Source organism: Danio rerio, chromosome 17 (assembly GCF_049306965.1).
Source record: "Danio rerio strain Tuebingen ecotype United States chromosome 17, GRCz12tu, whole genome shotgun sequence".
Lineage (NCBI taxonomy): Eukaryota > Metazoa > Chordata > Actinopteri > Cypriniformes > Danionidae > Danio > Danio rerio.
Window position 1 is genome coordinate 26,924,439 of NC_133192.1, and position 16,691 is coordinate 26,941,129.

Consider the following 16,691-nt stretch of genomic DNA (forward strand, 5'->3'; position numbering starts at 1 on the left):
TGATTCAAATATGTGACAATTCAAACCGGCAGAAATGTTAAATGAATGGTGATACATATTTTAAACAGAGGGGGTGCTGTGTGTTTGTTAATTAAATTTGTGACTAAATCGTATTGTAAGATTAGTGATCATGAATTGTATTAAATCGTGAGTCAGGCGAATCGTTACATCCCTACAATTTACAAATTTTGGGATGGTACATTTTTAAAAATTCTTTTTTAAAGTCTCTTAAGGCTGGTTTATACTTCTGTGTCGAGTGATCGGCGTAACACACGCACAAGCCTTGTACATAGCCGTGCATTTATACTTCTGCGTGCTGTTTGTGTTGCTCTGCAATTACACTTCGGAAATGCTAGTTTGTCTGTAGGTTTTTATGTTCTTATGTGTCGAGTTTCTTCACGGGTATTTTGTTTTTTCTGAATGCTACAAGTAGCTAAAGCTTGTTCATTCAGAGGCAAGAACCGGCAACAACTTTAATCATAGGGTAAACCTAAAACAAGTTTCCAGCTGAAGCTTCTTCACGGGACTCGACACCTGTAAACACTCGCTTTATTGGGCTCGTGGCTCTCAGTACCGCCCACACGTCACGTGTATCAAGCCAACCAATCACAGAGCTTATGCTACAAGTCGTTGCGATGTGTAGTTAAATTTTTTGATAGGTGCGCGTCACCGTCAACGTCAGCCACAGCAAGGGGTATGCGACCATGCAAAGGCTGCGCCAGAGTATACGTGTGCGCTTGACGCAGAAGTATATTTTTAGCCTTTAGGCTCACAAAGCATTCATTTTTAAAATAAAATATACAGCAATACAATCTTATTTAATGTCATTTTAAATCTAAAAACATAGATCTTAAAATACTTTAAATCTTTAATAATTTAGTACTTCAAAAGAAAACTTTTTCTGAATCAGCTGATAAATTGAAAATGGGAATCTATTGTTATTTTTAATGTCTTTACTGTCACTTTAGATCAGTCCAATACATCCACGCTTAATTAAAGTATGAATGGTTTTTTTAATGGATTTAAAAATATTGCTGTCCCTAACACTGAATAGTGTGTGGCAGCACACTGAGCAAAAATGAGAGATGAAGGACACAAGCCTCATGTTTGGCCTCACTGCACTGCATGATCAAGTGGAAAGTTTTGAGGTTAAAGCATGTGACCTACGATTGAAGCCGAGAGAGAAAGAGTCTGTGTGTCTGTTGGAATGTTGTTTTCTTGTTGTTTTATGAATGTTGGATAGAGAAGACATTTTCTATTTTTTTTTTTTTTCTTGGCACTTTTGGTTTTTGCCAGAACTTCAAGAAGCATGCTGTTAATTTACATAATGAAATTTAGACTTTACTAGTTTTGAACGCAATAGCTAGAGTATATTCTTACTGTAATTACATGTTTCCAGATGGCTGGTCTTCAGTGACCCAGGTTTCCAGGGTCTTCTGGCTGTTTTGGAGGAAGGAGTCTATCCCTGCCCGCAGGACTGGGGCTTTCCCACTCCATTTGTCGGCTCACTGCGGCCCATGAAAATGGTAGTGACATAAGACTTACTTTTACACACATTTTTGTCTTGTGTATATATATATATATATATATATATATATATATATGAACATTTTATGCTCACTATAATTGTTCCTTTGCTGTTCACAGGGAGAAATTAAGGTGGAAAATCCCAATGAAATGAAGGTAAGCTCTACAAGTTAAATCACATACAACAATGATTGCACAAATAGGTGTAGTTCAGCTCTCTGAAAAAAAAATACGACTAAAGACTAATTTTCCACATTTGTTTGGTGAAAGACACATACCTGTTGGTGCAGGTAGTATAAACCAGACTGAGCAGGCCCAAAGGCGGGATTTGTGCTTGCTATTTTCTTGCTCCGTCCATGCCAGCTTTTGTTCTTTTGATTTCTGAGCCATGAAAGAGAAGCGGCATTGTGTCTGACTTGGAAGCTACAGTTAGAGACACTCAGAGTTTTGGCTGTACACGCATCTCCCAGCAGAGGCATGTCTTCTGATAATGATTTAATTGCAAGTAAATATTACCTGCAAGAAGCAGTCAAAGGTTATGAAGGACCAAGGAAGACAGGTTAGCTTTTGTGACTTGTGGCTCAAATGTCCCCCTTTTATTATTTGACAAAATTGCTGTCATTCCTAAAGTCTTGTCTGGATGCACTCCAAGCGAAATATAAAGACCTTGAGTCGGCTTTGCCTGAGGCTCTCTGACACTGGAAGTGGAATTTTCAGAATTCTGAATATTCTGCCCATGAGTGAACACACTTGCACATAAACACATCACCGTCAGAAACTACGCATGTCATGTGTGCTATAAGAAATAAAGCATCTCTCATTTTACTATTTTCAAACTGTTAGAGAAGCTGGTTTTTCTGGGGTGTTGTGTTATTGGCCATTCACACAGGATGTGTGTTATTGCAGTTATCTGTGCTATTTGCTAATTGCTGGGCTGTAAACATATGCTAAACAGACAACTGTCGCAACATGTTTTATTGCTTAAAATGCTTGTTTTGGGAAACTGAAAAACGTAATTTAAAGATAACTTTATGTCATCAAAATAAAACAATATCACAGAAATTACAACTAAACAAACTAAAGTATTTATGTGTCAGAAATGTTTAAGAAAATAATATATACGCTTAATTCATATTAAAACTATAATTTAATATTTTTATTTAGATTTTATTGATTTATACGTAATATTTTTATATAACAATGACAATAATGGCAATAATAATTTAATGGGAAAATGGTTTATTTTTATTTATATTTTTTACTTCAACTTAACTATAAATAACTCTGCAACATCTAGCAATCATTTAAGGATGACAAGACTGCTTGATATCTGTAAACATGCTATTTGAATGCTTCATCAATAGACATTGTACTGATTATAGGTGACTTTGCAAGTACACTTTAATTAATGCAGCTAACCCTAGCACTCTAATGAGAGTCTGTTGACATGTAGTTGCAAAATGACTTGTAGTCAACAGAATGCCTAATCCAAATAAAGTGAAACCATGAGTGTTCACATATTAAGTTTAAATGAAGTTTGATCCTGTCTCTCTCATAAGTTAAATTTGCTGTTCACAGGAATTATTCTAAATATGCAGGAAGTTCTACAGTTTTTCTTATTTCTCTCTCAATCTGAAACCAGGCATTACTCTTTGAAAAGCCGATGTTTCAAGGGGAGTGCATGGAGATAGAAAGAGACATTTACAACTTTAGAGAGGTAGAGGAGAATGAAGAAGAGGAGACTGACAGCACCAGGAGAAACAGACTCCGTTCTGTCGGCTCATTAAAGATCCTCAGTGGCATGTGAGTGAATTTATCATGTTTAGAAGATCAATTTTACACATATCTTTGTTTTTTGCTAGCTTATTTGGTTTGCCTGGATCTGACAGTGAGTTGTGTTGTTGTTCACCTATAGCTGGGTTGGATACTCTGCACCAGGGTTTGATGGTCGCCAGTACCTTCTGGAGGAAGGAGAGTATGCTGACTTCACAGATTGGGGTGGACTGGAAGAAGGGCTGCTCTCTATACGTCCTTTGCTGGCAGTATGTACAAGCACATCATTTCTGTCTTGAGATTAATACAGAAATACAGATTTTCTAATATTGTTTTTTATATACTGTATGTGTTTACAATTTATTTTGGACAAATTATTGTATATTTTTGAAAATGAAAACAGTTTAAAGAAGTATATGTGTCTAGTTTTTTCCTGGACACAGCGGAAAACCTTGTACTCTGCTTCTTGTATTTTCAAAAATCACAACTATATTTGTATATTACATTATGTATTATACAATGTATTTTACAGATATTTCTGTTACTCAAAAGCTATGTTAGAGTGCAATTCTTCTTAATCAGTAAGTAAGTTATTCTTTTGATAGGATGGAAATGTATTTTCATAACCGTGAAATATTTAAAAATATAATTTGGTATATTGAATTTGTATCCCAAAGATGGGTTGCGGCTGGAAGGGCATCCACTACGTAAAAATGTGCTGGATAAGTTGGCGGTTCATTCCGCTGTGCGACCCCTGATTAATAAAGGAACTAAGTTAAAGAGAAAATGAATGAATGAAAGAAGGAATATTGAATTTGCACCTAAATATAATTTCATTCATTCATACTCTGATTTATCAGGGGTTGCCACTGCGTAATGAACCGTCTAAATATATTTTCAATTTCAAAACTATATTTTATTGAGCCTCACAGTTACAACATACATTTTGCATATATTTAATATAGTTTTTCTCATGGGTAAGATTCGAGAAAAGCATTAATAGTCCTTAGTTTTTCTGATGCACACTGTAGAGTTTTTGGAATAACATTGTTGTAAGTTACTGCATGGTTTTGCTTCCTGCAGGATTTCATGACTCCTCACGTGAGAATGTTCAGCGAGCAGGATTTCAGCGAGAGAGGGATGAATGTGGACCTGCTGGAACCTGTCATTAGCATGGAAGCTACTGGCTTTGGTATAAAGACACAGTCGGTGGAAGTCCTCTCTGGCGTGTAAGAGTCTACTTGTCCCTTCATTACCATTTACATCCAAACTTTCCATTTCCCCTTCAGGGAATGCTCTCTCTTATTTTCTTGCTTTCTATCATAAACCTTGACCATAGAATGATCATAAATCTGACAGTGAAATGGTTATCTGCTCTTGCGAGCAGCTGCACACAGAGATAAAATCAGGAGCAATTCACTCAGAAATGATAAGTCTGTCATTATATAACTTATTATTCAAAAGTGAAACTGCAACCACCCCCAGTTCAGTAGTTTAGTTAGTACTGAAAGTGTTTTCTCATTAATCAAAAAGTTCTAAGATTAAGCAAAATATTACATATGTTATTTTGAAACAAAAAAGACAAATACACACTACCGTTGAAATTTCTGTGGTCTATAAATTTTAAAAAACAAGTAAGCATGTATTAACTTGATCAAAAGTGACAGTACAGACTTTTAAAATAAAAAAACAAATACATTTCAAATAAATAGTTATTTAGATTTTGTTATATTATTCTATTTCATTTTATGAAATACTTTTCTTTTGAAATTTCTATTAATCAATTTCAAAAAAATTATCATGGTTTCCACATAAATATGAATTAGCATAACTGTTTTCAACATTACGCTATCAAGCTAACAAGCAATTGTCCAACCAGTTGTCAAATTTTCAAACTCTGAACACAATGGGCTCTATACACAGCTAGAGTTTTAAAGCCAACAATTAACTTCCGGTGAAAGCTTAATGTGAAGGTTGTTTTTACAGCATTGATGTTGTAATGTAATTACAATACATTGAGTTAAACAGACTTAAGCATTCATTTAGTTGTTCAAGCGTAAAATGAGATAAAAGATCGTTGTAAACACTAGCACCGTCAGTAGCAACAGACTAGCCCAGAAATTCCATTGAAAATACATGGCGGGGGAAATGGAACTGGACATTTTCCCCAACATTTTTCAAAACAGTTACCATGGATGTCATTCAAGCAGTCCAATCTCCATTGCTTAGCTCTGAAAACCAAACAGAAACCATCTATTCCTGACCATTAGAAACTACCAAGATCAGTATGAAATCAGTCTGCAAACCTTATAAAAAATGGTTGAAGATCTGTGTTGTTCTCTGCCAGCATGGATGGAGAAGGTCAATAGTGGCTATGTCTTATACTCCGATAGACTATTTTAGGTTACATGTGTTTTTCTCTAATATTTACAGTATTTTATCATTTTTTTCTGTTCTATTTTGAAAAAAAATGTCTTGAATTCAATATAAATTTAGTCAAAGCATTTCTTATTCTGGATTCAATATTTTTGATTCAACAACCCAAATAGAAAGACAACAAACAGCACGTGCAATAGGCTACAATGACTAGCAATAATGCACTGATTCACACCGAGTTCGGTATTTTGTTCTATATTTTGTAGTGATTGACTAAAAGAGCTCATATACTTGTTTGCAAGTTGTGTTGTTTGAAGGTAAAATAAGCTTTTGTTGCATATTTTAAATGTTTTGACACAGTTGCATCAAAGCAATCAAGAAAAACTGTATTGTAATGTCAACAATAGCCAGTATTTTGAAACCTGGTGTACTTTAATTGACTGCATGTTACAAGTGATATTCTTGGACAGATTTCCTGTGTTTTGGTAAAGTCAGTGTGTGAAGAGAAAGATGTGCTCTGTTTTGAGATGAAGAGTTAGTATATATTTACCAAAATGTATTTTTGAGAAGTGAGTTATTAATTTGTCCAGTTGCGTTTTGTAGGTGTGAGTCTGTTAAGAGTTTAGAAAAAGTATCTGAAGGGTAAGCGCTTGTTAGCGATTGAAAAAAACTGTAATAATAATAAGAAGAAATGTTTCTGGAGTGGAGGATCATGATTTCTGAAGGATCAAATTACATTTGAATAAAAGATATAGATAATGGGAATAGAAACATAACAAAGAACATAAAATACAGTCTTGCTGACTCTGAATTGTGGCGTATGTTTAATTTATCATTTATGGAGTATGTCAGATATTTCATCAGACAGTTCAAGCTGATCAATAACCGAGATCTGAGTTTAATTGATCTGCAGCTGCAAGTCTAATGTGGTTTGTTGTAAATCTATTTTATGGTCTGAGTTCATACCTGCTCTGGTGATAATGAAAGGAGTGGCACATGAGTGTGAGGTGTCACATATCCTGAGGCACACTCATACTGTGTGTATTCTGTTTAATTAAAGAGTTTTTTTAGTCGTGGTGTGGCGAACACACCCATACCCCCACTCTCCTCTGGTTCACATTCAAACAAACTCAAAGAATACACATATCACCGTTAGTGCTGCTTCAGAGTCAACGGTGTGACTTTGATAAGAAACTTTAATTAAAGTTATCAGACTATAGTGTTTAACATTGATTCACAATGTAAATGTATCCTCATGGTTTACAGAGGGCTGAACAGAATCAGTAAGAAATACTTTTTTGCTATTTCTACACAGAAGTTTGTAAAATATTTATGCGGAAAGATTGTATAGAAAGAGTATTTAAATAATAAATACAATAAAAATATAACTTTTATTTAAGCTTTATGCAAATGTAAAGCCAGTTATAATCGCTTGCTTGCAAAACAAAGCTACAGCAGTATAATAGATCCACTAAAAATAGAAAATATATAATTTTTGATTTTGTATTGTACACAAATCATCTAAATAATAATCAGTAATATAACTGAAACTAATATAAAAAACTAAATAAATGACTGTTTTACACATATTTACATAAGTAAACCGAATAAATGGCATGCTTAACAGTCTAAAATCTAGTTTACTTTAGATCTTCTCTATAATCTATGCTAATAAGTGATATGTTGCCTTCGGTCTGAGATTGATTAATGGAAATATATCTGTTTTCCTGAAGTTTATGGCAAATTGGAAGTAAATGTGGATCTTATTGGTTTTACTTGTAAAAAAAAAAAGCCAATCAGTCAAACTCTTTAACATGTGTCTGAACAGGTGGATAGCGTTCGAAAAGGAACGTTTCTCAGGTGAAATGTACATTTTGGAGAAGGGTCTCTACGGCTGTCCTGAAGATTGGGGCGCACGCAACAACAGAATTTTGTCTCTGCAGCCTGTGGTTTTGGTAATCAATTGTCTGCAATAGCTGCCCTACTTTTGCAATGTTATCTTTGCTATAGTTGCATTGTTGCTTAATAACACTTTGATTTTTTTTATTTGTGTTGCCATCACATCTCATATGTTTTGTTTGTGTCACAGGATCAGGCTGAAGGACTGTCCAGATATAAGGTAATTTTAACGAAAATGTGTAAATTAGTGTTGTAATTCCACATAATATAAAACACATTATACACATTTTATAGCCTGATATGCATCTGAATATATTATTAACCTGAATTAACCTGAGAGAAACACACATCCCCAATGGGCACACAGCATCATAAGATGTTATTATTTGGTTAGATTTAGGTTATGATGTAAGGTGCCCAAAATTCAGTGTCTAACCTGCGTCCAAGGACAACATTATTTTGATGTCTAGCAACGACGTTAAATGATGTTGATATTTGGTTGATTTTAGGTTGTTTTAGAAAGTGACCAAAATCCAATGTCGAGCCAACATCTTAAACCAACAGCATATTAACGTCCAATACTGACATTTATTTGTCTAGTATGACAACCAAAATCTAACATCTGATAGACATCATAGTGGCAACGTCAACAGATCCTCAAGCTGTAACATTATAAGACGTTGACATTTGGTTGTTTTTAGGTTGTGTTGGAAAGTGACCAAAATCCAACGTCGAGACATTATCTCAAACCAACTACATATTAACGTCTAATACTAACATATATTCGTCAAGTATGGCAACCAAAATCTGACATCTGATAGACATCATAGTGGTAATGTCAATGCAACCTCAAGCTGTAACATTATGAGACATTGACATTTGGTTGTTTTTAGGTTGTGTTGGAAAGTGACCAAAATCCAACGTCGAGACATTATCTCAAACCAACTACATATTAACGTCTAATACTAACATATATTCGTCAAGTATGGCAACCAAAATCTGACATCTGATAGACATCATAGTGGTAATGTCAACGCAACCTCAAGCTGTAACATTATGAGACATTGACATTTGGTTGTTTTTAGGTTGTGTTGGAAAGTGACCAAAATCCAACGTCGAGACATTATCTCAAACCAACTACATATTAACGTCTATTACTAACATTAATTCGTCAAGTATGGCAACCAAAATCCTACGTCTGATAGACATCATAGTGATAACGTCAACACAACGTCAAGCTGTAACATTATTAGACGTTGGCATTTGGTTGTTTTTAGGTTGTGTTGGAAAGTCACCAAAATCGAACATCTGTCCGACATTGGATTCTGACATCAACCTGATTCCACCCAAAATGCAAATCCTATGATGTTGGGGTACAACATCGATCTGACGTGAAGTCCTGTGTCTGCTGGGTCTTATTCACCTATGAGAGAATGATAACATGTGTTCATCCTTATGAATGACAGGTGTTAAATTCTGTGGATTCCAATCAGACAGGATTAGTTTTAATTGAAATGAAGATCTTGATATTCCTGTCAGCTTCCAGAAAAATAAGTTGCACTGTGTTAAAATTGCATTTTTTAGGGTAAAACAAAAAAGATAAGTCTCATTTAAAGAAAACAATTATAAACATTGAAAATGTTAAGTGAATAACAAACGGGAATTACACTGTCATTCACTATAAAGCTGAAGTGAAACTAGCAATGCATGTGAACTACACTGATATATCCCTCTCATGTGGCACCAATCCAAATATGTGCACAAGTTTTACTCATTTAACATTAATTTTGTCAGTTTTGAAATACAATTTGTAACACTATTCATATGATTAAAAAAACACTTATATTCCCCAAAATAAAGTGACATTTTTGAAGCTCTATTGATTTGATGTTTTACTGAGACTCTCTGTCTGTCTGTGATTTGCAGGTGCAGTTGTTCTCAGAGCCGGGATTTCAGGGAACAGTGCAGACTTTGGATGAAAGTGTGGCATTTCTGCCGGAGGGCTTTCACCCAATGTCCTGCAAAGTTTTAGCTGGGAGGTAAGTAATCACGCTATACAGCACAACCACAATAAAACCTTATTAATTGTTTTCTTGAATGTCTTGTACCCGGTTAAGTGTGATCAGAAGAAAATCTTAAAGTAATACTCAATGTAGTAATCAACAGAATAGCACTGTTTCAAAATAATCCGCATTTCTTTGTGCATGTCTGTGCTTGAAGCTGGGTGGTGTTCGACAGCCCACAGTTCACTGACAACATGTATGTACTGGAGGAAGGAGAATATCCCAATCCCGAGGCACTGGGCTTACTTAATGAAGACTGCAAAATCAGCTCCGTCCACACTGTAGGACATGTGAGTACAAAAAAAAACATCCCCAGGCCAGGAAGAGTAATATTTCAATTGCTTCAGAAGGAGCTGGTGTGTGTGTGTGAGAGAGAGTTTCATTGATAAACCCTTTGCATTTGAACATAATACATTGCATTTTTCATTATATTGTACATCAACATTATACATTATTTATCTGGATAAGAGATGGCAATTTGTAACAACAAGAATGATTTTTCTCTGGATAATAATATTTGGAATTAATCAAATGCATAAATGTTTTTATGGAGTGTCATGTAGTTATATGATGCATTATATGTATTTAAAAAAAGTAACCTTTTTTTCTGACACAAAAATGTTAGGTAGTGGTTAAATGTTGGCAGGAAATACTTCTGGATAGATATTAGTGGCACAAAATTCCTGTTTTGTTGACCGAAAGATCCAAACTACAGTATTAAAATATTCATGAGGCATCCTTGGTTTTGGTCATTAAATAGAATAAGCCATTGTTTTTTTCCATAATAACCACTTTTAAACTGTTCCTCTGTCTACCACAGGAGTTTTCCATGCCCTCCATCACACTCTTCTGTAAGTCCGGCTTCAGAGGACGCAAAGTAGTTCTAACTGATGGTGTTTTGAACCTGTCATTGGCTGGTATTGATGGACGGGTCAACTCTCTCTTAGTCAATGGAGGAATGTGAGTGGTTTCTGAAGCTTTTTCAAATAGTCTGTAACTATTAACCCTTTAAATTTAGTGCTAAAGTTTTACTGCGTATCTTTATTAAATCTTGATGGTAGTTTATCATTTCAAGGTCTGGACTGGGTGCTAAATATGGCTATAAGAACTTAGGTTAGTTTTTTGGTGTGTAGTAACGTGAATGTAATGTAATTGTCTTTATATGTTGTTGTCAGCTGGGTGTTATATGAATACAGCAACTTCCGTGGTCATCAGGTCCTTCTCCATCCCAGCGAGATCGGTGACTGGCAGAAGTTCAGAGGCTGGGAGCAGATCGGCTCTCTGCGTCCGTTACTACAGGTATAAAACACCAGCAAATGTCTGCAAGAGGTTATCTTACACTAGTACACATGGACAGCTATGACTGACCTGTTGTTCAGACAACCCGTCAACTAATTTGTCACATCCTTGAGCTCTGTTTGGATGAGACAAAATTTTTGTTTAATATAAATATGTTTATTGAAAATATAACATTATGTAGAATGTAAGAATACAATGAGCAACCAGGTTTTTTTTTTACAATTAGCAAAGAAAAAAATAATAACAATAATAGTAAAAAATACAAGAGGGTTTACTTAGGGTTACTTTAAGATAAGATGGATAAGGCTAAGATAAGATAAGGCTTGTAAGATACAAGCTTATTGATCCAGTGTTTTCTCTCTGGGGGGCCCCTTAAAGCAATTTTTTTTTTCGTTGTATAACCATCGTTATACAATAACTTGCCTAATTACCCTAGCCTGCCTAGTTAACCTAATTAACCTAGTTATGCCTTTAAATGTCACTTTAAGCTGTATGGAAGTGTCTTGAAAAATGTATAGTCAAATATTATTTACTGTCATCAGGGCAAAGATAAAATAAATCAGTTCTTGTAAAAAACTTCTTGTATGCACAGACATCCATTAGCCTATAAATAATTAATTTAGTTTGTTAAGCTCAAATATTTGTTTCAAAACTATTTCTAAATTCAGTTCTAATTACCAGTAAACGAATAAATGAACAATAATAACAAAGTGTGCTCAATTATATCCTAATATATCCTAATACACATGCTATGTCCCATATGGTCTAAAATCTGACAGGTGGGTAAATCTAAGCTTGTTTTTAATAAAACAAATATAAATATGCATATAATAAATAATACTGCTAATAATAATAACATTATACAAAAGCAAATTGTCATGAATAAACTTAAAAAGCCTCTAAGACGAGGAAGGCATGAAAGTATGGTTTTTATATTTACGTAGGCTAGAAAATAATGTTTTTTTAATATTTTAAACCTTTATATTTATATCCGATATATATCCTATTCAGCGCCCAGCTGAAACTAGCAGACAACTATTGCGTCGCGCATTGCGCCATATTGCGCCGGGTGTATGATAGGGCCCAGTATATTTAGAAATGTGTTAAAAAAATCTTCTCTTCGTTAAACAAAATTTAGAGAAAGAAAAAAAAAACGGGGCAAAAAAATTCAGGTGGGATAATAATTTTGACTTCAACTGTATGCAATTCATAAAACCATGTTTCATTTTCAAAGGTGCACATTTGTTTTTAAAACAATAAAATAAGAGTAATTTACTATGACAATGATAATAAAAAAATTTATTAAATTATTTTTTTTTCACCATGAGGTAAATACATCTACATGTATAATGAATGACATGCACCAATCAGAATATTAAGTGGCAAGAATTTATTTGTAGTAGTTGAAATTAACCAAAACACACAAGAAAACACATTGTGCTGACAGTCTTGAGATATTTGCATTCAAATACGTTGAAATTTCTTAGAGAAACACTGCAGGTAATTTGCTCTGGAATTTATATTACAGAGACTGTGTAAGAAAAACACAGACTAGCCAGAATCCGATGTGATTAAAATTGCAAAGTTTGTCTGTGAAACACAAATTTCTCTAATGACCCCCTGGAAAATTATCCCTGTCTAAATAAGGCTTTAATTCCTTGAAAACGTTATTACTTGTGCTTTGCTGCGTGTGTTCAGATCCAGTGGGGTGTTGGATAGTTTTACTTTTAGGTGTGAGACTTAATTGTTTGGGAACAGCACTTATAAAGGCTGGGCACATTTACAACATGTAAACTCTAGTAAATCCTGAATGAGATAATTCCCAAAATTATTTTAATAATGCATGCTTTAATGCAGGGGTCTCAAACTCAATTTACCTGGGGGCCGCAGAAGGCAAAGTCTGGGTGAGGCTGGGCCGCATAAGGGATTTCACAAAAAAAAGTCCTCAAATGTCATTATTAACAGTTTTAATTATTTCTTCTGAACATGAAGTTTCCTGAACATTAATAGAACATTGAGTGAAGATTATGAACAGTTCTTCTGAACATGGCATCTTTTGCCTACTTCTTGCTGCCAGAGACTTGACAGCGCTTCTTCTCACAAATCTGAACCACATTTGGCTTTAGAGCGGAAGCAGTTGAGACCCTCAGTATGGCTTGAAAATGATCATCATTAAGTCTAGACCTGTACTTTGACTTATTGAAGTCCTAGGGAAAAAAGTGGGGGAACTCACTCAAAACTTCCATTCCCTCACCTAAAAAAAATGCGTATATATGTATAAATAAAACACCCCCACCCCACTCCAGTCACATCAGTCTGTACCAGTCTGTATCTACCTATAATATCAATATATATAAGATGCAGGGCAGGCACGTGCACACATGGGGCTCAACCTGTGCAGAGCACATGCCCTTTTTAGTCTTGAATAGAAAGTGCCCTTCCAAAATGATCAAAAGTGCCCCCGCGACGCGACACACCCTCGGTCACGCCCTTCAGTAGGCGCGCGATAACACCGCTCGCGCGACAACAAAGCTGATCAGAACGCGCGCGACAACGCGCATTGAGTGACAAGCGCGCTGTGTACAGATAGAATCAGCGGAGCGTGGAGCGCTCTCTCTCCCCGCTCCGCTGATTCTGTCAGAGTACAGCGGTTGGCGCGGGCCACAAAATATTGCACTGAGGGCCGCAAATGGCCCGCGGGCCGCGAGTTTGAGACCCCTGCTTTAATGGCTTATAGTTTATGACAGCAGATGCAGGCAAACTTTTTCAGGAGTAGTTTTTATGGCTTATTTAAAACAATCGGACGCAACAAAGTCACTTTTATTTTTAGTCCATTGTTTGAAAGCAGCTTTACAGTAATAAACAGGAAAGTCGCAATTGGTGATGAGTCAAATACAAATTTTGCAAAAAACGGGAGCAAAATAGCCCATTTACAAATGGCCTTGAGAAGCAATTGGATGACAGTTAATACAGGTAAATAAACACATTTGATCCAACAGCTCCTGCATTGTAAAGGCTCATGTGGTTAAATGTTCAAACAGCTAAAAAAGTTCAATGTGATTGTTATGGGAGCTGTTTTGAGAAAATCCACTAAACAAGGACACCAAAAATTAGAGATTGTTTAGTATCACAGTTGCCAGTCACATCCTTATAATTTGCTTTTAAGCAATGTAACACTGGCTAGTTTATTCAAAAAGTATTTGTGTCTTCCGACAGAGCACTTTCTCAGAGTGTGACGAAATAAGAGTCTCTAGAAACTCTCAATTGGTCACAATAGGAACATTTAAATATTGCTATCTCAGCAAGCTAAATATAATAGTGGTAGGATAAAAGTGATTGCCCACCTAAATGAAACATTATGTGTTTTGCTGAACAGAAACGGGTGTATTTCCGGTTGCGTAGTGCAGAGACGGGCTGTTTGATGTCTCTGTCTGGACCTTTGGATGATTTTAAGCTGCTCCGGGTTCAAGTGCTTGAGGAATCTGGTGGTCCAGAGCAAATGTGGGTCTATGAGAACGGATTACTGCGCTGCAAGGTACTCAAGATACATTTTCATATCCATCCACTGCTGCACTTAAACTCAAGAGCACTTGATTAGATGATTCTGAATAGACAACAAAATAACTAGAAGTTATGACAACATTTTGTTTACTGCTATATATTCTGCAATTGTTTACCAAAATATATTCTTTTAATTTTATGTAATGTAAAACATTTTGTAATGCAGTTTTTAGTTTTTAATGAAGACTTAACATTTCATTACTGGATGAATCTACGGTGGCTAAGAGAGCTTAACGTGCTGCAATTTAAGAAAACAAGAGCAATTACAAAAAAACGCCAGCAAATTAATAAAAAAAAGATCTTCATCAGTTTGACAGCACACATGCTGCAAATCCTTACAAAGCAAACACATAAAAAAACAGTATTTTCTCACAACACAACAGAAATGTTTCAATGAGACCCTAAAACATGACGAACCCAGCTATTTAGGTTATGGTTATTTAGGCTAATAAATACTAAAGAAACGGGAATCAGGATCTTTAAATAAACAAACAAAAAACTCACCTTTTAAAGATTGCCTAAAAACTTCACTGAGCAATTGTCAGGGCGCAGCACTGTTCATCAGGAATTTGGGTCCCCTTTGAAACATTTCTGTTGTGTTCCGTTCTTTTTGTGTTGTGAGAAAATGTAGGAAGTCTTTGTTAATTGTTTGTGTTGTAAGAAAATGTAGCACGTTTTATTTGTTTGAGGGAAAATGCAGGTCATTTTTTAAAATGTGTATGCATTGTGAGGATTTGCAGCATGTGTGCTGTCAAACAGATGAAGATCTTTACTTAATTTGCTTGTGTTTTTTGTAATTAAATGTGTTTTTTTAAATAGCAGCATGTCTCTCTGCCACTGTATGAATCTGTATTTTTGAAAAATCTATTGAATGACTTGTTCAGTGACAAATACATTTAAATACTTGCTTGTCATCTGTTGGCGTATCAGTGTACTTGCTACAACCTTCATTTGAAGCATTAAGTTGCTTTCAAACAGTCATTTTGATTATTAGTTTTGCAGAAACTGTTTTGTTATTGCTTCCTTGACAATATACATGTTAGTACAGATGTGGTAAAACTGATTAAAAAGACAGAACACTGATGTTGTTTCTTAACCATACATTGTGATCGTAACCTTTAATTGATTAATAAATTGTGCAGCTCTACCCTTGATGTCATTTAAATCTGTTGACTAATGTCTCTTTGTCTACAGATGGTAGAGGACTGTTGTGTGGAGACGTCTGGAGGTGTGGTGATGGCAGGTGGCAGGTTAAACATCTCGCCTGAACCAGGCAAAGACAATCAGTTCTGGAGCATCACAGGAGACGGAATCATTCGCAACAATCTCAAGCCAGACCTCGTGCTGGAAGTCAAAGGTCAGTACTTGCGTACGCTTGAATAGAAGCAAAGGCGTATGAAAATAAATGAAACAGAAAGGTTGGACTGGAACAGTAAATAGATGCATTCACATGCACATGGGGTGTGTGTGTGTGTGTGTGTGTCAGTCAAAACTGCACCCTCCGCTGACGAGCTTAAAATCACTGAATGATGACACATTCTGATGTCATTTCATACCTGTGTGTCATTTCTATTAGCAGCTAAACTGACACTCTGAAATGCATATCGCAACATCCTGTCAGAGGCAAGCACATGTCTGAATCTGTGCTTCAGATGACGGTGTTTGCTAGATCTAAATGCTAATAATTTGCTGAAAATACTCATAATTAAATATTAATGGAATTTCAAATATTAATTATTAATGAATAAAATGTTCTGTTTTTTGGTCAATATGAGTATGGTCAAGTATGAAGTTGCTAAATATTTCCTTGTCTAGAAATTATGTCTGTCTTACTAAAACTTAAACTTATCAAATTACATTAAAACTAATGTAATTAAATTTAGTTTAATTTTTGGCCGAATATAAATGTAACGGAAAAATAAATCATATATGGTACAAAATATAATTGTCTTAGAAAGTATTTCTTGTTGGCTTACTTTAACTTAAAATATAATATAATATAATATAATACAATAATATAATATAATGTAATATAATTTAATTTATTATAATATAATATAATTTATTATAATATAATATAATATAATATAATATAATATAAACACTGATTAAAAACTATATAGGCAGGCATAATAAAGAATAATAAGTACAACTGCACATCAGAAAAGGACTAAAACATTAAATTAGCTTTAT

At 35.0% G+C, this 16,691-nt stretch overlaps 1 protein-coding gene across 3 annotated transcripts in view; it reads left to right on the forward strand.

Annotated features, from left to right (window-relative positions):
* Positions 1-16,691, forward strand: part of crybg1a (crystallin beta-gamma domain containing 1a) — a 69,222-nt gene that overhangs the window by 49,908 nt on the left and 2,623 nt on the right. For all 3 annotated transcript variants that reach the window (XM_679769.11, XM_005158549.6, XM_073928567.1), the window contains 13 exons: positions 1,400-1,526; positions 1,648-1,683; positions 3,170-3,330; positions 3,443-3,569; positions 4,384-4,529; positions 7,505-7,631; positions 7,766-7,795; positions 9,502-9,614; positions 9,796-9,928; positions 10,459-10,598; positions 10,814-10,937; positions 14,314-14,472; positions 15,693-15,855. In XM_679769.11, the coding sequence (XP_684861.4) occupies positions 1,400-1,526; positions 1,648-1,683; positions 3,170-3,330; positions 3,443-3,569; positions 4,384-4,529; positions 7,505-7,631; positions 7,766-7,795; positions 9,502-9,614; positions 9,796-9,928; positions 10,459-10,598; positions 10,814-10,937; positions 14,314-14,472; positions 15,693-15,855 (1,586 nt within the window). The remainder of the gene's footprint in view (positions 1-1,399; positions 1,527-1,647; positions 1,684-3,169; positions 3,331-3,442; positions 3,570-4,383; positions 4,530-7,504; positions 7,632-7,765; positions 7,796-9,501; positions 9,615-9,795; positions 9,929-10,458; positions 10,599-10,813; positions 10,938-14,313; positions 14,473-15,692; positions 15,856-16,691) is intronic.